Source organism: Impatiens glandulifera, chromosome 7, assembly GCF_907164915.1.
Source record: "Impatiens glandulifera chromosome 7, dImpGla2.1, whole genome shotgun sequence".
In the NCBI taxonomy this organism is placed as follows: domain Eukaryota; kingdom Viridiplantae; phylum Streptophyta; class Magnoliopsida; order Ericales; family Balsaminaceae; genus Impatiens; species Impatiens glandulifera.
This window is the reverse complement of record NC_061868.1, coordinates 47791282-47814804: the sequence shown is the minus strand read 5'-3', so window position 1 is coordinate 47814804 and position 23523 is coordinate 47791282. Positions and strand designations below refer to the sequence as shown.

At 31.9% G+C, this 23523-nt stretch overlaps 3 protein-coding genes across 13 annotated transcripts; 1 reads left to right on the top strand and 2 right to left on the bottom strand.

Moving 5' to 3' along the window:
• Positions 1–2990: 2990 nt before the first annotated feature.
• Positions 2991–11602, bottom strand: LOC124944528 (AP-4 complex subunit epsilon-like). 2 transcript variants are annotated; one of them, XM_047484802.1, is made up of 11 exons: positions 10719–11602; positions 10319–10504; positions 9861–10076; positions 9677–9787; positions 9007–9204; positions 8802–8933; positions 6807–6863; positions 6570–6686; positions 5467–5544; positions 4438–4581; positions 2991–4282 (listed from the first exon to the last, which is right to left on the bottom strand). In XM_047484802.1, the coding sequence occupies exons 1-11, from the start codon at positions 11283–11285 to the stop codon at positions 3320–3322; spliced, it is 2769 nt and encodes a 922-aa protein (XP_047340758.1). In that variant the 5' UTR covers positions 11286–11602; the 3' UTR covers positions 2991–3319. The 2 variants fall into 2 exon arrangements, with proteins under 2 accessions (XP_047340758.1, XP_047340759.1); XM_047484803.1 differs by having other exon boundaries at positions 10724–11020.
• Positions 11603–12426: 824 nt separating this feature from the next.
• LOC124910094 (zinc transporter 5-like) lies at positions 12427–12970 on the bottom strand. The gene is made up of 2 exons (XM_047450716.1): positions 12812–12970; positions 12427–12732 (listed from the first exon to the last, which is right to left on the bottom strand). Exons 1-2 carry the CDS (start codon positions 12968–12970, stop codon positions 12427–12429), a joined length of 465 nt encoding a protein of 154 aa, XP_047306672.1.
• Positions 12971–18058: 5088 nt separating this feature from the next.
• LOC124945331 (pentatricopeptide repeat-containing protein At2g26790, mitochondrial-like) lies at positions 18059–22898 on the top strand. 10 transcript variants are annotated; one of them, XM_047485746.1, is made up of 7 exons: positions 18059–18292; positions 18396–20943; positions 21735–21780; positions 21899–22106; positions 22198–22280; positions 22363–22506; positions 22593–22898. In XM_047485746.1, exon 2 carries the CDS (start codon positions 18396–18398, stop codon positions 20838–20840), a length of 2445 nt encoding a protein of 814 aa, XP_047341702.1. In that variant the 5' UTR covers positions 18059–18292; the 3' UTR covers positions 20841–20943; positions 21735–21780; positions 21899–22106; positions 22198–22280; positions 22363–22506; positions 22593–22898. The 10 variants fall into 10 exon arrangements, with proteins under 10 accessions (XP_047341702.1, XP_047341699.1, XP_047341700.1 ...); XM_047485743.1 differs by having other exon boundaries at positions 21735–21787; XM_047485744.1 differs by having other exon boundaries at positions 21732–21780.
• The last annotated feature ends 625 nt before the right edge of the window (positions 22899–23523 follow it).

The window sequence follows — 23523 nt, the reverse complement described above, 5'->3', positions numbered from 1 at the left end:
AAAACGTTACTTAATATGTTATCGAGTTCGTAAATCCTCGAGAAGAACGATTAACTCTCCGACGGACTCTACCGACCTTTCAGAACGAATCTCAGAAAACGTCATAATAATAACATTATGAAGATACACAGACCATTACGATCATTGAAACTTCGACGGTTTCTCCTCAACTATATAGTCCACAAAAAATAATTGAGATGGTAACTCAAATATATAGTTCTGACATCAGCCACATCAATCTAAACGTTCTAGCAATTATCTAAAGACTCAGACATCACTTAATGAATCTTAGTAATACTTCACAAAAAGAATTCAGATACTAGTCACATTTGACAATAAGTGAGTTGCCGATTCAATATTTTCGTGACACATACGACTAACCATAATATAACTTTTCTCACCGTAAATAACGCTCAATTCAAAGAACGAAATCTTGAATAAAATCTTTGACTCTCAAAATTTCTCCAACAAAAAAATATATATTATATAATCTTAAAAAAATAAATGGTAACAATGTCACATATCAGGTCTATTATTAACAATGTTAACATATCCTGAGTCATTTCTCTTTTATTAATTTATTATTATTATTATTGATATAATGATGGTAACTAATGTCAATAACATTTATCAAGCTTTTTTTTGGAAATTTCTCTTGTGATGACAAATGACAATATTAAATCCTTTGTCAATCTTGAGTCCCCAAACTTATTACATGTATACATTTAGGCCCCTTTCTATTTTCCTTTTATGGTAAAACCTTTGAAGTTACAACTATTACTAAGAATAAACCCTGCATTTTTTGAATTATAGGAATTGTAATAATAAAATCCATATCAACATCATGGATCGATCTTTTCTTGATTTGAGAACAATTTATGGAGAAGGTTATTTCATTATCACTTTGGTAATAACCATTGGTAGGTTTTTTGGCATCTTGCCACAACAACTTTTGTGAAAATTCATGGTTTCGTGAGCATTTTGTCACAACTATTTTTGTGGTAATTCATGGTTACATGGTAACGTTAATATTTAGAAAGCGATGCGATTTGAATTTATGATTTCTTACCCTAGTTTTCATTGACGGGTATTTTTGGTGACACTATTAGACTTTACTTCTTGGAGTATAATTAGGTTTGTTCAACATAGAAAATTGAACAAGACCAAAAGTACCAATCCAATTATTCCATTTGGTATTTTTTTAATAATATTAGTCGTTAATTTTCTAATATTCTCGTAATTATAGGTGTGGTCAACATTAATACATTGAAAACTATGTCTAATTTAAAAGAGTTGAAAAACAAAATAACGCTATAAGTTGAAATCAAACTAATCGGTATAATATATTTTACTTGCCCAAATCTTATGAGAGAATTTCAATCAATTTAGTATATCATTTTTTCTTCTCACTTGTGAAAAAATAAAAATATTAAATTAGATAAAGAGAATAATGTATAAAATAAAATAAGGTCAAATTGCTTTACTCTATGAGACAGGTGTGCTTTATGCATACATCATCTGGTTTAACATGATCCATTTCTTGGGGAGATTTTGCTTTAGTTTATTTATAAAATAATAGTTTGAAGATTTGTTAAATAAAATGGAATGATAGTCATAGGGTGTCTAAAGCTGAAATTGAATTCAAATATAGATAATAGCATCAGAAAGGGACTTTTTGAAATTAACATATAGTTGACCCATATATATAATAATATACACAATACTAATATCATTTTCATTTATAATATCTATTTAAGAAACGGCGAAAAACAGATGTACCCATTAAAAATCGTAGCGAAATGTATTGTTGTCATCGAAAGCTACTACTCAGAGGTCCTGTCTGTGCTTATAGTAATCTTTTTTTTTCATAAAAGATGTCTCAAACCAAGTTTTTAATTGAAAAAAAAAAAGAAAAAAAAAGAGGTGTTGTTTATGATAGAAAATGGCATATGATTAATAATGAAGAATGCATTTAAAGGGGTGTTGAAAATTGAAATGAAGCAAGTGAAAGTGACTCTCCTCCTCTATGATTCAAAAATGCTCTGTTCTGGCTGGGGGACTCATTTGGGACCATTATGTGCTGTATAAAAAAATGACTTCACTTTGGAGATTTAAATGAACCTTTTTGAAAGGGATTCCTTAGAATCAATATATGCATAAATACCTCAACCTCCTCAAAACCCGACCATCACATCATCGAACTAATCAATAATATACTATTTTTCTTATCGGGTGTTTGGGTAAAACTGGGCAAGTGTTTTCTTGATGTTTTAGTTTAAAAACTTATAAGAAGCGCTATGATATTAGTGTGGTGTCGCTTTCTTCTATAGTAATTGTCGTTGTTAGGCATGAATCATGATCGTCTTCTTTCTAACTGCTTAAGCTTTTCGAAGAATTATAAATCAAGGTATCTCACAACTGGACGCCACTCTGTTTTTCTTTGGTGCATTCTGTTAGACATGTACAAAAAATGTTCTATCACATGCCTAACTTAAAGCAGCATCAATGTTGTGGAAAGCAAAAAGACATGTAATTTAGAAGTTCAACTCTATCATGTTTTTATATATATATTTTTAAATATAGCTTGTTTACCAAACAAAATCCACCATCTGAATTCGGAAATGTCTTCACTAAGAATACACAAAATCTCCCCCATTAACATGTTAATTGGTTTTCACCTTTAGGAACAAAAGAAAACCGAAAATTGGACTATTACTAAATGCTAGAAATAACATAAACAACTTTTCAGATTTGCATCACAACTAGAAATTATAATCATTTTGGGTTGATGACTTCATTTGGTAACCAGCCGATCACAAATGTTTTTTTTTTCAAGTAATAAAAAGTTAAGACATTATAGTTTTAAAAAAATGTAAACTAAGTTATTAAATAACCACTGGATTCAAATAACCCTATATCAAACAAGGCCTTATTTGAAGTCTTAACAACTCGAGAGGACTGTCTATATCCTTCTGAAACCAACATGAATGGAGAATAAACAACCATGTACTACTTACTAAACATAAGTACCAATTGAACATAAGAACAGGTGTAAACTCCTCTATGAACATAAACATAAAAAAGATGAGAAAAAAAAGAAGAGATTCTCAGTGTAACAATAATAACAACAAAATGGCAAAGCCACAACTTAGATAAACATACCGATGGTCAAGAGCAAATGATTAGAGTGCTAAAGAAATCGCATAATCCTGAAAGCCTCCAATCCCCCTTTCATCCTCATATTGAGCAGCTAGCAAACTAAAGCCTTACCTGAATAGCCTGGTAATGAATACATTTTTTATGGAACACCATCCCCGGTTCATCCAAGCAAGTCTTTGAACAAGTTGGGATTCTGAGTCGACGGAGTCACTCCCATCTGTCTCACCAAAGCATCCTTTTGTACAGAATTCTTCGGATTTGGACCTTTGCTCAATTGTGTCACTTGTCCGGTGCTTGACATCAACCCACCTGTGTTGGCCAAATCGGTACCAGAAGAAAGAAAATCTTCGACCGTATTGCTGCATGTGGACATGTCTGAAGACAGAGAACCATAACTCTGAGTAGACGAATCCTGTGTAGGGCCAAGAAGCCCTTCTAATTGCATAAAAGGATCCACAGACGGAGCACTGGTGGTTGTTACGGAGGGCTCACCCAGGTCTAGTAAATCATGTGGTTCTGGAAGAGATACCGTTTGGTTGACTGTCTTTGAGACTTTATTTTGGACACTAGAAGAAGAAGAAGGTTTCTTCTCAGATTTCGAAGCACCGCCAAAGAGAGAAGCTGCAAGCCTCTGCTTTTCTGGGGGGATTATTTCCGAATGTTGTTTTCCCGATTCATATGAAGTGGTACGTTTTGACGTATCATAAGACTGTTTTGTCCCATTTGTAGTCCTTGGTTCTTCAGATTTTGAGTTGGAAACAGCAGGGGAGTGACTTGGCTTATTACCCCACTTCTTTTGAACACCATCAAGTTTCAGCCTCAGTTCAGACGATGTTCCTCTCTCAGACAGATAAGCTGTTGAGTCGTGTTGGTTAACTTCTCTAGAATAAATAGGCTCCGGTACTGGGACAAGTTCAGTGGAAGATGATAACATTCTTGGAACTGGCATTGGAAGCTCATACGCCTCAAAACGGAGGGAATGTGACGGTTCGTGTTGCTCTCGGTTCTCGACAGGTCCCACATTTAGAACGGCAGAGCGTAGTTCTTCGGGTACATAGGGATGAGCCCCTTTTTCTAGTGCTTGTTGGACATAACTATTGAGAAATGGAAGGCTTTTGTCAATCTGCAAGAAGAATTTAAATTCTGTGAGTGCATTGGATCCTATAAACTCATTACTCATGATGCACTACTCTACAATCCGAGAAAAAAATCATCATGCCAAGTCATTCATGTGTTTTACTTTTACTTATAGACAGAAAATAAAAACGTGAAGGAAACCTCAATGTCTTCACAACTTGCATCCAGTGGCAATATACTCTCAACAGCACGAGCATCTAAGCCAAAAACAGCTTGCAGTTCATATGCGCGTTGCTGTGAATCTGTGGAGTGTGATGCAGACAATTCCTCAATCAAAGATTGACACTGCAAGAAAAGAAGGAAGAGAATGCAACTTGTGTTTATTATTCAAATCCAAGGAATCAGTCAATTAGAAGTTTAAAATAATATTGTATGTTGTCAATTAGTATCAAAATACTGAAGGTTAGGATTGTCTTTCTTGAAAATATTTTGTTACTTGATCTTCAGAACATGTGAATATACAACATGAATGAGAGCAGAAGTTAGACGTTTAAGTACCATTTTCTAAATAGACCAAAAACACATGTATTATGTATCTTATATCATTATCAAAGGACTTTTTTTTAAAATAATGCAACATTTTCAATTTGGTTGCTTGACAAAATAGGCGGAAAGATGAAGGTTAACATAGCTTGGGTACTATTTTTTAGCTCAGGAACCATGCTCCTCCTATTTAGCCTAATAGCTTTCTGTTAGCAATAATTTCTTACTTGTGGTGATAATGTCATAAAATACAGCAGCAACATTATTTCACTGCTACTGGGAAAAAACAGTACATAAGAGACTTAAACCTTATCTTCATAATAAACGCAAATTTCTTACAGAATATTTGTAACAACAAATATAAATGTGTATGAAGAAATGATTAAAGAGATTCTAAAACTAGCCATTTCAGCAGAGGACCGGTAACAAGCCTTTTTTCAGCTATAAGCAGTAGTAACAAGCTGGTGTGAAAACTTATTAAACATAAACTCAAGGTACAAAATCATCAAAATCAGACAAATACAGATTCAAGATATCCACTACTATCCTAGGCATAAAAGTTATAGTCAAAGACAAAATACCTGGGAATGGGCAGAGGAAGCAAGAGTAAGCAAGAGTAAGCAAGAAGTAAGAAGGAACTCAGTGTAAGAATATTAATAGAAAATGCAGTTCAAAGCAATAACGTACCTCTGGAAGCATATCTACTTTTCTTCCAGCAGCTATCTCAAATGCATACAGTTTCATCAGTGCTGTAACTGCATATCCCTGGAATTTTTTTGTGGAAGAAAAGAAAGTCAAAACCCCAAAAGCAGTGTTTGTGAAGAACACATCAGAGAAAAGCAACAACTAATCCCTATTCCACGTAATCATACAAATGTGGAAAGCCATTATAGATACTCAGAAAAAATAATACATTTCTACTAACAGAGTACTAAAAATAGAGCATTTTGATTGGCATTGAGACCATATTTTGATAAGTTACACAGAGATGTATGTCATCTTTAGTGCAAAAAAATGAATTCAAGGAAGGTACACAACATAGATAAAGTTTATGGGAGTACTTTATACCAGCGGGATTTTATATGCCTATGAAACCTAGGGCTTATTTGTTTTCAAGTCATTTCCAATTCATTTCCAAAGTCTCGCCTATACGAAATAACATGTTTAAAACATCTGATTGATTCATTTTAAAAGCTATGGTCCAAAATCATATATAAGTAAAAATGTAAAATATTTTTATTTGTCTGTAATTTAATGTTTTATATATGTTAACATAAATAATCACCCAAATTTTATTCATATTATAAACAAAACAACCTCCTAATTTTCTAAGTAGGGTGTTTCCAAGCTCAATTTGCCCACTAATTTGGTTTGATTAATTCATCTATTCATGTGCTAGATGTCAGCTTGGCATCCTTACATATTTATTTACCAATCACAAAAATAATTTAATATTAAACACTAACTCACTATAAAGGTAAACATAGGCTTGGAATTGAAGCTAGTCATTCCCTAATAAGAAATTAAATATTCCGGAGTTCAAAAGAAATTGACGACATTAATTTGCAAACAAGATTACTTTTTTTTTCTTTTTTTTAACGAGTCATTTTCATTCAATCCAAAAACATAGCCCCAAAGATAAGGGATGATACACATGAGAAACACACAAGAATATTTTCCAAAAGACCATGACAATCATATTGTTACAACAACAAACAGTGCCATCATTGATAGAAAGTATAATTTTATTCTTTTTTCTCAAGGAGAAGAAAACAAATATCAGTTGGTACCTTTACAGTGTCATTGCTAGAGTATGCCTCAGCAACATCACATAGTTTCCCGCTGATATATGAAGCTGAATACTTGCCATCTGCAGTTCCATATTCCCCCAAGACCCAGCAGATAACCTAAGCAGTTAAATAATACAAAAATAAGTTGATAAACTCAACAGGTAAATCTCCTTTATGGTAAGATGTGAAAGGAAAAGACAATAGTCAGAAACACAGATGGATTAAGAGGAAGTAAACCTGAAGAAATGCAGTTGGAAGCTTTGGCTCACCAATAATACGTAAATATGAGTTTACCTGCGCAGGCATTTGGAAATGTCACATTTTACAATAAAATATAAACAGAGAATCAAAAAGTTATTACAATCGGTCTTCTATTTAACTAATTGGCAAGAGATTACGATTATAACATGTGAAAGTTACATTTTAAGATTAAAAAGATGCAGAAAAAAACACAACTAGCACTAAAACAGGTTTCTACTTAATTATTGGCAGAAGAAATGTACACATGAAGCTTATGTAAACCAATTAGCCAGCTTAATAAGGATACTAAGTTTCACACACCTAGTAACAGCTGACATCATAATTGGACCTAATTATAGACAATTGACTAATTAAAATGTTATGGATGTCCACTTATTTTATAGAAATTTTTATTCTAGTATTGTTGGAATATTTGATATGATATTATGAGATTTAGAATAATATTTCATATTATAATATAACTATTGATATGATTGAGAATACTCCTATTTGATTAGATTTTATCATGAGATTAGCACCTTATGATATCCTATAAATATTGTAAGTTAACACACTCGCAATAATACAACTTTTCATAAGTTTTTAACATGGTATCTGACCAATTGATTACAACTTAAAAGTTTCTTACATTGCCTCTGTCAATGGTTTGTTGTAGCCATTGATTAAGGGCTTCATTCATCTAATTAGATTTTCGTTTTCTGTGACCATTATTTCGTTCGATTATAGATATACATACACATAACTTCTTGACACAAAAAGTCTCAAGATTCCATTTATACACTTTCAAAAGAAATAGGCAAAACGAGTTGGAGACGAAACTGTTATAGACAAAGTAATCTAGAAAAAGAGAAATCGTTAAAAACAAGGCATGCCACATACGAAATCGTTGAGATAGAGCAATATAGCCCGATACAAAACCTTAACAAAGCCTGGAGAGGAGGAAACAAGACATAACAGTAGGAAACAAAGGCATTGTTATTGTTAAAGCCTAAGACTATGTTGTTAATCCAAGTCAATCGTGAAATTACTAACTTGATTTGAGGGAGAGTGTTGGAATGTTTGGTAACAATATCTAACAATATAATGTAACTAACTATGATATGATTCGAAATAATCATATATAAATGAATTTGATTATAATATTAGTATCTTATCTTATCATCTATTATGTAAACTAGAACATTCTTAAGAATACAAAATCCCTTTAGTTTTCTAACAGTATTATCTAATGTAACTATCACAAAGGTCATTGAATATTAAAAACTATGAAAAATGAGATGGTCACAACTTTTCCTATGTATGAATTATCAAGTATTTAGTATATAACAAAAGAAATAAATGGATATATTACTTTTTTTTCCTTGTATAAATTTGTCATATTAAAGTAACTAACATTATAATATTATGTATGACAAATAAGAAATTTGTATATGTGGAACTTTCATGTTGAGGTAACATATGTTAGGTATAAGAGGATTAATCCCTTGGAATCTATTGTCATTTCAGATCATAGCCATCTAGAGAGTGAACGAGAGAGGAAAGACATGGTATTTCATTGGAGTGAAAAGGTATAATTTGGTACTTATATATTGAAAAGCTTAAATTAGGTAAACACTCTTTAATCCCTGTTAATTTTATATTATACGACTATTTGTAAACTATTCGTCGTCATATTTTCTAGTTTGCTTATTGGGACAGTCCGTACCAATGTAAGGAATTGATTGTAAGCTTTACAAAAGGTACTACTGAACCAAACTCCTAAATACAACCACATACTATCACCGGAATTTTAGGTTAATACCATCACATACTATAATAGGTGTTCAAATACAGCTCTTTTCTAGTTAGGAGAAGAATTATCATGAGGCATCATAACTTCAACAAAATAAAGTAGCAAACAACCACCGAAGGTATCACCCAACACATGAAAAAAAATTGCAGAACACAAAGATGCTTAAGAACAACACATACAGCATATGATCTTAGCTGATTGTCCGCAGTTTCATCATCCCCCCCAAATCCCTCAGCTATCAGTCGCATTAAGTTGTGTGCTACTTTTACATTCACGAGATCCCCAGCATGCTCAAAGACTCTATTCATAGTCTGCAAAGTAAAATAGTAAGATGCCATTCACATCATCTACAAGATCTCGTAAGTAAATAGTGCACACATATACCTGGATAAACCATTGGTTGCTTGGTGCGAATTGCTCTGCAAGCTCAACACATCTTGATGCTATTTCAGTCTTATAATGACTGTCATTGATGCTTATCATGTAATCGATCATCCGGTCAGCAATGACTTCCACATTGGATGATTTGGTCATTTTGTATAACAGTTCGAATGTTTTACGCTTCAGAGTATCGTCTGGGTCCTGTTTACAATGCATAATATGTAAATGCCCATATTTCTATATTCCATTTCCTCTCATAGTAAATGATACATTAAAAATATTAAAAATCATTAAAAACATTAACTCTACACATATACCAAGTATAGTTAACCTCCTTAACCCAAATCATCTTAAAACATTCTTCCTTTTAGCACCATCAATTTCTGTCTTTCCAGTGATAATGGGATATTAACAACCATCTTATAAAAAATGTTCATTTTGGGATCAAACGATTCATGTAATACTCAAGTTAGGAGTAAAAGTATCATTCAGCTTACAACAAAATAACGACTTAAATGTTAATGTTCTTTAAGTTCACACAGAATCTGTATGATGTATGCTAAAATTTCACAACACTATAAAAAAATTGAACAACATAAAACACTTCTTATGATTTCTTTGTAAGTGATATAAACAGGATAACTGCTATCATGTTGATTTGAGGGAACCTCACCTCAAGGCAGTCTATCACAGCCAACTGGTGTTGCTCAGCAATCTCCGGACTTGTCTTTATCAGCCGACCAAGGGCATCTATACCCAAATATCTTAGATTGTGGCTATCACTCTGAAAAAATTAATAGTTTTCATAAGAAAATGTTTGAAAATCCATTAACAATCTGCAAGAGCCAAACACAAACCTTCAAAAACTTTGAAATTGCACCAGCAGCTGCCTCTAGTAATTTGGGATTGGGATATATTGCGGCAGCACAACAAATCCCCTCATAAAGAATGGCATTACCAATATTACTAGTTGTATCACACTTTTTCATTATGTCTCCAACAACAGTAAACATCTGTCCACTTGCCTGTTTGTCCCCATTGCCTAGTAAAGCGAGAATCTTCAGCAACTTAATCTGCAGAGCACAGGAAGAAATAAATAAGCTACGTAAACCAAAAGAAACATCTACAAGAAGGAAATACAATATCCTCTCTTGTTATCAAGAGGAAATAATTGGAACATTTTATGCACCAAAGATTGAAAATAAAACAGATTTGGTGTGATGTCACTGATTAACATGAATGTTACTTCAAACCTAATGCACATTTGTGGAAATTACTCTTTTGGAATATTAACAGAACAACCATTTTGACATACCTGAATGAAAGGAGCAGACATTTGATGATAGTCGTAGCCCTTTGGTAATCTTCTTTCTGCTATTTGCTTAAGTATGTTTACAAAGCTGACAACTAAGTCTTTATAAGAATCAGGATTTATTGTGATGAGATCAAAAAGAGGGCAGAGGGTGGCACCCATAACTCCTGGATCATTGTCGCAAAGTCTCTGTATAAACAAAGTCCATAATAGAACTGATTAAGATGAAGGCAGGCAGCTAGAAAAGAACATAAATATCCAGCAATCAACTCCAACATAGCACAATTATTCATATGTAAGAGAATTACTAGCAAGCTCAAGAGTTTAGAATATAAATTTCCATTCAAAATTTGAAATGCTAGTAGTATATTTCATTAGCAGGTTTACATAAGGTGAGGCAGACCTTACGGAAATTAGAGATGAGATGTGACACGGAAGATGGTGATCGCTGATTAAATCGATGAAGCGCCATGACTGCCTTCTTCCGAACCGCCTCCTTGGGGTGACCCAATAGCTCGACCACTTGAGGCAGCACTGCAGGTATGGTCTCCTCATTGATCAACTTACAAACAGCATTCAATGCAGCACAAACTACCAAATAATTGTCCGACTTCAGGTCCTTTTGGATGGTATTAACGATCAATATAATCAGATCATGGTCCTCGTTGAGGAATAGGGTGACTGCTAAGTATCCAGTTCGCTTTAAAGAAAGATTGTCATCATGGGTCATCTTAACAGCATGAATATATCCGAAAGAGGCGTCATGACCGAGCATTTCAACATACACCAAGCGGATGATATACTCCTTCATCTTTCGTTTAGGAGTATCAGGCTCGACGATCCGCCGTTTAAGGAGTTCGATCTCACGGATGACAATTCTATCTTCCTCAGCCTTGGATCGAGCCTCGCCAATCGACTTTACGAGGTCGAGGAACTCCTTTGACTGGCCGAAACCGCCTTGGGAGCCCATTGCGAGCTCCCTACCGATCGTCTTCAGGTGATCCAGCTTTAAATTCTGCTTGAACTTGGATTTCTATTTCAAAATCAAACAGGTAGAGTCCTGGGGTTTACGAAGAATGAGCAAATCAATAATAATGGTATGCTCAAAGGAGAGTGTAGATGTTCGCCAGATCGAAAGAAGATTTGAAGACGACGGCAAGCAGATTGATTTGAGCTGAAATTGGAGTTTCGTAATGCATGTAACACTGAATTGAACGGGAAATCTTCTGGGTTTCTTTGCTAGAAAAGGGAAACCAGGTCCCAGGAGAGAGAGAGAGAGAGAGAATGACGAGTAAGAGACACCCGGACCGGAGGCATGGGGTTGAAGAACACGACGCGTCGACGACGGTCATCTTCCAAAACTAGGGACTTAACTTGCACTACACATTCAATTAGAACCTCGAGAAACCAATTTGTGTGAATAAAGCATTTTCGAATTTCATTTGAGCCTTCGTAAATTGTCAGGATTAAATATAATATATAATTATTGTTAATTACATTTATTTTGTAGTTATTTGGATTACTATTAGAAAGATGTCTAAGTTTATAAATATATATATATTATTTAGTAATAAAATAAAATAAATATAGGTCACATTACATAAACATAATTTGGAGCTATTATATTTTAAAATTTTAGTTTGAGACCTTATTTCAAAATATAGTTAAGTTAAAGCATAATTTCAGTATTTTTGTTAGGATATAAAAAAATAATAATAATTATATATGATACTATATTTTATTCATTTATTTAAAAAAAAAAATTAAAACCCTGTATTCTATTTATTTTATTTTTTTATAATTATAATATTTTATTAAATACATTCTAAATTTAATTATTCATATATTATTGTAATTTGTAAGAGATTATGCTTGTATTCGAGAATATTCTTCCGTTTAATATACAAACTCTTTTATTTCTTTTTTTTTATAGATTTTCCATCGTTTATTTTACACAAAGATATGAAATTTGTTTTACCTTAAAAATAAATAAATTATCAAACTGAAATTTGAGCAGAATGATCCAAAAAAAAAAGTTGTAAATTCAATATGCAAGAACTAATAAACCATATATACCTAACTAATAATTATGAATTCATTCATTCATTCATTCAGGCCCACAAAGCCAAGATAGACATACAGCTTAGCCCGAGAATAAGAGAAACATTAGAAATAAATAGGAGCTTAAAATTATTCTTCATTTTCTGAGTCATGAAATCGGCTGCAATGAGATCAACTAATGCCATATAAATGAGGATTCCCGCGGATGCAGAATTCAACATTTCTTGGGTAATAAGAGCGGTTGGGCTATTCTCTTTGTATGTGCTTCCTAACATCAATCCCACCACTATCCCAATTGGAGTTGTTAAGAAAGAGAATATAGCCATTACCCATGCTGTTATCTTATTAAATTTCGCCTGCATGCAACAACACCATTTATATATTCATTCTTCTTATTATTATCAATTTATATCATTGAAAATTGTAAAATTGTACCTGATAAATGCATCCTCCAAGACCCAATCCTTCGAATAGCTGATGGAAACTCAAAGCAACAATAAGCGGCTTGATTGTTTTTGGACTTTGGGATGTACCCAAAGAAATACCAATCACTACCGAATGTGCTATGATTCCAAATTCCAATACCTGCAACATCCTATCCTCGTTAGTTATCGGGTAATGGTGGTGAGGTGAGATCGATGCTAATTAAAAAAAATAATTAATTACCTATATCATATAATGTGATGACGGAGTAGAAGATCTGCATCTTCTTTTAGGGTGGTTCCCTCAGACTGTTCGCGAGTGTGCGCATGGACATGCTCTTACGTCTCTTCGTCTCCAACTTTCTTATTCGAGTTTGCCCTCTCTTGTAATAACTGTTTGAGTAGAGATGTTAGAATATAAGGTAATATAACAATATTATAAACTATGATAATATCATTATTATATTATATTAGTTTTCAACAAGGCAATCATGACGATTGGATACTCTAATTCGTCTTATTGGCCTTCCAAAGATGCAACCGTTTCTTTGAAAGTCGACACTTGGATCACCTGGCATTCCTCTAGTCAACCTGTCTCAGTTGTTTCGCGTATTACGAAAGTCGTATTTCCCAAAGGGAAACAACATCAATGTGACAATGTGGTTCCAGGTGCCGTCGCGTTCATCCTTTGGGGGCTCGTAAAAAATGGAATGACAACTAAGAGTTGGACTCTACTACCTTCATTATTAGCGAGAGGTGAGACTACACCGATACAACGATCGTTGCCCAAAGCCTTCACTTGAGCATTGCCATAAAGACTTGAATTGAACTCGAATTCTCCTTAGCCCTCCTAGAGAAACTATTACCTCCTCGTTTAATATATATTATATATAACTTATGAAACTTTAAATATAATATTTCAATACAATTTCTCTATTATTATTAGACATTTAATTAATTTTAATACGACAAATCTATATATAAAAAATAAAATGTAATATATTAATTTATTTTCTTTTTTTTAATATGATAATTCATACTACAAAGTTGTGACCATCTCATTTTTCTTATATATTCAATTAGAAAACTAAAGAGATTTTGAATTCTTACATATATCAGCGGAAAAGTTGTTGATGCATACTCTATAAATGACACTATAAAGGTACAACTTGATATATTTTTTTTCTTTTCAATAGAATATTTTCTATCAACTATATACGCGTGATTATTGTTGTCGTAACAATATGATTGTTATGGTCTTTTGGCAAACATCCTTGTATGTTTTTATTGGGAAGAATACCAATTTTACACACCAAGTTGTAAGAAAGTGTCAAATTTATTTATTAAGAATCAAAATTTCATTTATATGTATGAACTTGTCAAAAAATGTCAAATATATTTAAAATAACAGAAATGTTAAACGCCATTAAAATTTTTGTCACATGTAATATCCACATATATTTTATTTTTTTTTAAATTGACATTACTTTAATTATTTTTTATTCAAACAAAACATTAAAATCTTTTCTTATTTATTTTCTCTCTCTTTACCCTCACAACTTACCATTTTCTTTAAATATTTCACTCTTCATTTCTCCATCTATGAGGAATTTTATTATTAATAATAATATTTAATTGATTAATTATAAAAATTGTTCTAAAAAGTAACGAGTTATTAAGATTTCGCCACAGCATTGGCAATTTAGGATTCGGCCAACAAAGACTTCACCACAATATTGACAATTTAGGATTCGATCAATGAATGTTTCAACCAATGACGATGATAGTGTAAGGTTTAACTGAGAAAGACTTGGATTTGGGGGTTACGTCTGAGAGCTGATAAAGTTTAACAATGTGAGTATTATGAAAACTAAAATTAAAACAAGTCGGTTAAGGGAGATTTTACCTTGATTCGGAATTGTCCGATAATGGCGACAATGATTTAGGGTTCGACTAATGAAGATTTTGGCCACAACGTCTATGATTTAGGAATCGGCCAACAAAAACTTTCACCAACGACGATGACTATTTAAAGTTCAGTTAGGGAGCACTTGGAGGTTAGAAGAATGTAAAAATCCGAAAAAACTTGGATTAATCAAAGAGAGAAAAGTTAGAAAAAAAATGGAGAGTTGTGGAGGAATGAGAGAGAAAGTAAAAATAAGATTTGTTTGAATGGAAAAATAATTAAAAGTAATGTTAATTTAAAAAATAAAATAGGTGGATATTAAATGTGGCCAAATTTTTGACGCCATTTAATATTTCTGTTATTGTAAACATATTTGACTTTTTTTGACAAGTTCATACATATAAATAGAATTTTGATACTTAATAAATAAATTTGACATTTTCCTACAATTTGGTGTGTAAAATTGACATTCTTCCCGTTTCTTATTTGTATCCTCCCTTATATTAGGAATATATATGTTTTTGAATTAAAAAAGAAAATAAAAGAAAAGTAATATTATTGCAAATTAATGACAGAAAAAATATGTAAGGATGACAAGCTAACATCTAGTAGCATATATATGAATAGAAGAAATCTATTAACATAATCATCAAATCAAATTAATGATAAAAAAATAATTTCAAAAAAAATTCTTTAAAACAAACATTAAATTTTAAATTAACAATTAAATTATATAAAATTTTATTTTAATTTAATATTATTTATGGTTGATATTTTTATTTAAAAAATAAAATATTAAGTAACCAATTTATTTATTTTATATGTATGTTTTACTCTAACCAATCTGATATATATATATATATATTTGTTTTTTTTTTATGTTTTTTTAATTATTTTTTTATGTTTTCTTCAAAATAATATTTTTAAAATATTTTTTTCTTATATTATTTTTTTAACCTTATTAATATTATCTATATTTATTAATTTGACATATTTAATCTTAATCTTTCATTTAATAAAATTAAGATGAAATCAATTATAGACTAATAATTCATACACAACAAAATAATACATCTTAAAATTATAAATTTATAATTTATAAAATTTAAGTTATAAAAATATAAAATAAATTAGATAAAATTTCAAATATAATAATTATATATGTAAAAAATATTATAACTTTTTATTTTAGAAGTAAAAGAGATAAGTTGAAAGATCAATATATAAATATTAAAAGTTAAAAATAAATAATTTTAAGAACCAACCAATTTATAAAAAGTTGTAGGAAAAAAGCACGAAAAACCCAATATAATTGGAGATGGCCTAAGCAAGGTTATTAAATAATAACTGGATTCAAATAACCCTATATCAAACTAGGACTTGTTGAAGTCTTAACAACTCACTACTATATTCAAATTACTTTTTAATATAAAATGAAAAAAATATTCTAAAAAACTTTGGATCTGAATAAACTGAATTAAATATCGGCATATTAGGAGATAAATCTCTACTACTCTTTTCTTGGGAAATTTGATAGAATGGATGGACTTACTTGAATATTTTTTTTTTTTTTTTTTCTTTTCTGGTAACACTTTTTTTTGGACGAAAATGCCCCTGTGAGACGTAACTGGGTGCATTGTGAAAAGTCCACAATCGCGAGACATAACCGGCATTTGCGAGACGAAAAACATATATATTATTTTTTTTCAAAAAAATAAATAAAAAAATAAAATTTTCACAGGGTATTTGTGGACTTTTCACATGGCATCCGGTTGCGTCTTGCGATTGTGGATTTTTTACAGGGTATTTGTGGACTTTTCACATGGCATCCGGTTGCGTCTTGCAACGGGGGCATATTCGTCCAAAAAAATAAAAGGTGTCACCGGTGCATTAATTTTAATGCGTTGACCACAGATGCAAATAAGGCAATCTTTATGGTCATTAAGTGAAATTTTCCATGTAGAAATATAAGAAGGTTAACCTTCTTCTCATGAAAAAAAATGAGATTCTCACGAATATATTAAAAAATTAATCAAATTTTCCTGATGTAGAGACAATCAAGAAGACTGCATAAGTGAATATATAACCTACAGAAAAGTGAGCTAATCCAACCAATCTTGCTTGCACAATGGAGAGTGTCATCGATTTATCTCTCCATCGAATCAAATTGGCCAAGGGTGGACGTTTCGTGCGCCCATACTAAAGTTTCAATCAATTCCTGCCAATATCAAAAAAAAAAAAAAAAAAAAATTAAGAACAAAATTTCAGTAGCCCAAAAAGATGTCCAAATAAGGACATCCATGCCCCTTTTCCACAGAAAATAAACCTTCTCATTTTTTTTTAATGAAAAAGATTCACACTTTTTCAAAATAGTTTCTATTCTTTTTTTAATTTGTTTCATCAGCTGAACCAATACAATGTTGCAACTTATAAAGCATAGGAAAGAAATTCCACATTCTCTAGGTCCTTGCTTATTCTTTGAAAAAGTCTGGAAAATATGTGTTCAATAAATTAAATTAAATTTTAAAAAATTTACAATTTATCTTTTAGTTTTATAATTTTTTTATATAATATATATCATTAAAAAACTAGCTTTAATTTGATATTTTATGATATATTTTAATATAATTTATATGATTTACCTTTTAAAATAATTTATTTAATCAGGAATCTAATATCATAAAATATGATATCATATTCACTCTCAACAATTGTCAAAACTGTTTATATATCATTTAGTTTTGTTTCAGAATTGAACACATAGGATTTTTGTGGCTTGAGATACTCTTAGTTAGATGGAGTTTTTTGTATTTGAAAATTTCTGTCCAAATGAATAAAGTTACAAATATTCAGATGATATGAGAAATACAACAAAGCATCCAACGTTGCAAATAATAAAATATTGAAAACATAGTTTAGTATATATATGATGATTAATTAATCTTTTTTAATTTTTTTTATAAATAGTAATATTAATTTAATAAATTTACAAAAAGTTGTATTTTTTAATTTTATTATAGTAATGAAATAACATTCCACCCAAAACCCTTTAACCTAAAATAAATGTAGTTTATAAAAATGCACACAAACATAAGTTGGATCTATTATATTTCAAAACTTTAGTTTGTGCCCCTTATTTCAAAATATAGTTTAAGTTAAAGCCTAATTTCAGGACTTTTGATGGGATATAATGATATATATAAAATAATGATATATGATGATACTATATTTTCATGAAGAGTGAATTTGAATATAATACAGAAGTTGAAGAGCCAAGTTGGATGTTTGGCCAAATTGAATCCTCAGTACACCCACCCGGGTTGGGTTGCATTACTACATCATTCTGCAGCCGACTTAAAGGTGGAGTCTTCACGACAAAGTGCAGACATTCAAATGGTTTAAGAATGAATCATAAGCCCTCTTACAAATTACCTCTTTTCACCATGAAACAAGAAGACCCATTGTTTGGTTCTTGCTGTTGAATCTTCTTTCTTCTTCTTCTTCTTCAGTCTTGTAATAGTTTTTTCTTATGTGTTATATTGGGATAGGGCTAGGGCAACCCAATCCTCTGGAAGGCTTTTCTCTCAGGTACATCGCTTATACCCTGGATATTCTGTCGCCCCATCGTGATATCTCTGTTTGTACTTTCTTCTTGTCGCTGTTTTAACATTTATAATCTTATTGTATGTAGATGGCTGTGACTCTATCTACTGCTACAAGGCTAGCTTCTTGTAGTGGAAAATTGTTCAAACAAAGTCGTTTCCTTGCATTGAAGTCAGTTTCTGGCATTGCCCAGCTAAACCCCTGGCCTTCAGACTCAGGTACCGATGAAGAGCACACAATAAACCCACCCTACAATGTTGTTCAATTAGAAAACAAGATTTCAGAATTAGATTCAAAAAGCGTTGTTGAGATATTAAAAAGCTTGAATAATGAGCCGAGGCTTGCAATTTCATTATTTTCCCAGCTAAAGGAACAAGGTTTTAGGCAGAATGTCAGCACTTACATGGAAATTATAAAGATTTTTTGTAAATGGGATATGGAAAGGAGATTAGATTCTATACTAGTTGAGGTTATTAAGAATCAAGGGGAGGAGCATCTGGGTTTTACAGTTTCCGATTTGCTCGATGCTATTATGGTGGAGATTGAGACAAAAGGTGAAAGTTCTTTGGTCCGTGCCTTTGATGTGGTTATTAAGTCTTATGTTGGTATCGGCATGTTTGATGAAGCTATCGATACTTTATTCAAAACCAAAAGACGTGGTTTCATGCCACACGTTTTCTCATGCAACTTCCTTATGAATCGTTTGGTTGAATGTGGAAAATGTGAATCTGCGGTGGCAATTTACTGTCAGCTTAAGAGATTGGGACTAATTGCCAATGTGTACACTTTCAATATTATGATCAAGGCCCTTTGTAGAAAAGGCAGCCTTGTTGAGGCTCTTGACATTTTCCAAGAGATGGAAGAAGCCAGAGTAGCTCCAAACATGTATACTTATTCCACATATATCGAGGGCCTTTCGCTACATGGGAAATCAGATTTTGGCTACGAGTTGCTTAGAAAATGGAGAGGAAACAATGTTATAATCAATGAATTTTCTTATGCCACCATAATCCGCGGCTTCGTTAATGAGATGAAGCTTTATGAAGCAGAAAGTGTCCTTCTTGAAATGGTGGAACATGGAATGGTCCCTGATGCTTATTGTTATGGAGCCTTAATTCAAGGACACTGCAAGACTGGTAATATAGACAAAGCTTTGTCCCTTCATGATGAAATGGCTTCCAATGGTATTCAAACAAATCACGTGGTCATAAGCTTTATACTCCAGTGCTTATGCCAGATGGGCCTAGCTTCTAAATCAGTGGAGCAATTCAAGAAATTTAACGAATTAGGGATATACCTTGATGCAAAATCACGTAATATCATAGTCGATTCTTACTGTAAATTGGGAAAGTTTGAAGATGCGCTAATGGAGCTAGATGATATGAAAAACAAGAAAATGGTTTTGGACAGTAAACACTATACAACACTGATTAATGGATATTGTTTGCATGGGAAACTTGATGCTGCACTGAATGTATTTGAGGAAATGAAGGATAAAGGATTTGAACCTGATATAGTTACATATAACATATTAGCAGGCGGTTTCTCTAGATGTGGTCTAGTGGAGAAAACAAGAAACCTCTTATACTATATGGAAGACCAAGGAGTGAAACCCAACACTGTTACCTACAATATGATTATTGAAGGGCTGTGCAAAGGAGGAAAGGTGAAAGAAGCTGAAAAGTTTGTAATTGGTTTGGATGACAACCCTGTTAATAACTACTCTGCCTTGGTCAATGGATACTGTGAGGCAAATGAAATGAGAAAGGCGTATGATCTTTTTATAAGGTTGTTCAAACGAGGAATACTTGTTAAGAAGAGGAGTCGCGTTAGACTTCTCAGTGATCTTTGTATGGAAGGTGAAACTGATAAAGCACTGGAGATGTTTGAGAAATTGTTGTCTTTAGATGATGGTCCTTGTGAGATAATGTATCACAAACTGATAGCTACTTTCTCTAGGTCTGGTCAAATGAAAAATGCCCAAAGGGTTTTTGATGCCATGCTTAGTAATGGGTTAGCTCCTGACATCATTACCTACACAATTATGATTCATGGATACTGTAAGGTGTATTGTTTGAAGGAAGCGTTTGATCTCTTCAATGATATGGAGAAAAATGGTATTAAACCTGATATTATATCTTATACAGTATTGCTTGATGGAATCGGCAAGACTAAGACTACTAAGAAAATGTTAACTACCCCTCCAGATGCAGGAATATGTAGTTTAGGTATTCTAAAGGAAATAGAGAAGGAGAAAATGAAACTAGATGTTGTTTGTTATACTGTATTGATTAACAATAAGTGTAAAATGGACAATCTTCGGGATGCTATTTCCTTATTTGATGATATGATTGAGAGAGGTCTGGAACCAGATACTGTTACATATACAGCACTTTTGTGTGGATATTGTAGGGCGGGAGATGTCAAGAAAGCTGAAACCCTTGTTGATAAGATGATAGATGGCAGCATTCTGGATGTTAATGCGATGTCGATGATTTATGGTGTACTGAAGGCAAAAAAATTGCAGTTTTGACCATAAGAACTCTGGTTACTGGCCTGCCAAACAAACTGCAAATTTGTTCCCTCATATTTTCATGTATGAAGTAAATGACTTTTCTTCAGCATTACTTCTTCAGGTATTATTCCCTCTTATTTTCATGTATCAACTGTCATGTGTTATTTATATTTCCTAAGCCAATGGGCCATTTGATAAGCACACTTAGATATTGAGAGGATATAGAAAGGGTAAGAGTAGGGTTTAGCCTTTTAGGGTATGAATGAGTCTGTAAACCCTCTTCTAAGTAATCACCTCCCTTTCTCTTATATCTCATCCCCTTCATTGTTGCTTTAATTTCTATTTTGTATATTATTAGTTGGTACACAAACATTAATTTTTTTCCCATCACAAAATTTAATGATTTTTATCATTAGGGTAGTTCAAGTGGTAAGAGTATTGAACTAAGAGCTTGAACGGGTGTCATGCTGGTTGAATGTTGTGCTAGTTTCCTCTAGCAAAAGAAAACCTAGTCTCTGAAAATGAAAAGTCTAAAAAATTATTGAACACACATTTTCCAGACATTCGAGGAGGGACAACTTCTTTTCAAAGAATAAACATGGAACTAGAGAATGTGGAATTTCTTTCCTATGCTTTATAAGTTGCAACACTGTATTGGTTCAGCTGATGAAACAAATGAGAAAGAGTAGAAACTATTTTGAAAAAGTGTGAATCCTTTTCATTAATCCACGAAAAAATGAGGTCTCAATTTTCCGTGGGAAAGAAAAGAAGAGTAGAGATTTATCTCCTAATATGAAATTCCTTTGCTGCCTATATGAGTACATCACCTATTCAATTCAGTTTATTCAGATCCAAAGTTTTTAGATAACTTTTTGTGAATTTATCTTGCTATTACTTGATTTCTATCAGCAGACTTTCTCACTAAGAACGTCCTCAATAGAAGGGAAACATCATGGCTGTGAGGGGTCTGTTAGCTTCCTTATTCCCTGTTTTTTTTTTTATAAAAATAGTTTTGTTTAAAGTGCTAGTTCTAAGACAGTGAAAATGGTTTTTAAAAAATGCTTAAAATCATATAGGTTCTGAAACGGAGCCTGGAACTTTAGAACACTTAGTCTGGAGCATATATAGAACTGCGGGAAACAGAAGCAGATATCCATTCTGTATCTGAGATTTCATTGTACATTTGCAACATGACCACCGCAGATTCTTGAGGGTTGTGCTAGCCCTTTGTCGTTGAATCACATCGATTTTTATGCTTGGGGAAGAAAAGTTTCTATCAGTCAGGTAATTAATTACCTTGTTTTCTTGTTTTTGTTATATTTCTAATTTGTTAGATATATTCTATTGATTTGATATCTCTTTTTCTTAATAACAGTCATTGCATATGTGAACTGTGATGAAAGGATTGCAGATTTTGAGGCACATCAGCTTGTCCTTTGCCTTGATCAAAATTTTAAGGTATACTTTTAGATTCACTTGTTTTTCTTTGGCGTCAAGACCATTGTTTCCACATGCTCAAACCACTCTTCAAACTTGGCAGTGCAGTTCAAATCTCCCACTATACTATCAAATAACTCAAAGGAAGGAGAATGTTCATTTCATCAATTCGAATGACGATTTAATTCATCAATTCGAATGACGATTTAATTCATCAATTCGAATGACGATTTAAGTCATTTGAAAGGTACACTTGTCTATTTAACCTTCTTATCACGTTTGATGAGTTGTTTGAACTTGTATCCTTATAAGAATGCTTGTGTTCATTTTTAGACTTCAGGACCTCCTTTTATGGCTAGATTTATTCCCAGAAAGGAAGGCTGTAGCTGAACATTGGAAGAGATTTCAGTTCATCAAATGATGGAAGGATGATTGTTGATCATTGGTTTTGTCAACGAGATATTCTAACTTGTTATTATGAAATTTATTTGGTGGTTGCTTTTTGGACCTTTTCACTCTTCTTGGTTTTATTGTCATTATTGAATGTAATAGTAAATAATGGATGATAATTTTTTGGACTTCATGTCCAATCATTCTACATTTTGTAGAAATTTGTGTGAAAGTGGCTGTTTTTGACTATTGAACTTTATTTTAGGGTTTACCTTATTCAGTAGGATTTGTTTCAATAATCTCAGGTAAACCCATCATTTTTTTCTAAATTCTTCCTTAAATATTCTATATTTTTATTTTTATAATGTTATATTTTTTTTATTAATATATTTTAAATTATTTTTATTCAAATAAATAATTCAAACTTTCAATAATAAGTTGTAATGAAAAATAATAATTTTAAAAATATTAATAATATTTATATTTGAATAAAATGTTTTTTCTCTCTTAAAAAAAATATTTACAAGAGAGAAGTTGAATTTTTTTTTATTCTATCCCTTTTTTTATATTCTTGTTAGTATTGTATTTTTTTTTAGACATCTTGTTTAATTGATTTAATTTTTTATTTTGAATTTTGTTAATTTGAATAATATTGTTAGTTTTTGTTTCAATTGTTTTTGTAACAATTTAAGGAGTCATTAGACTATATATATATATATATATTATTATTTTTGTTTTATTCTTTATGAACTTTTCAATTTTTCTTACTACTTCCTTATGGATGGTTAATTATCATTTATTGAATATTTTTTGACATTATTTACCCACCCTTGGTCAAGGATAATTTTGACTACTTTGTAAATATTTTTTTTAA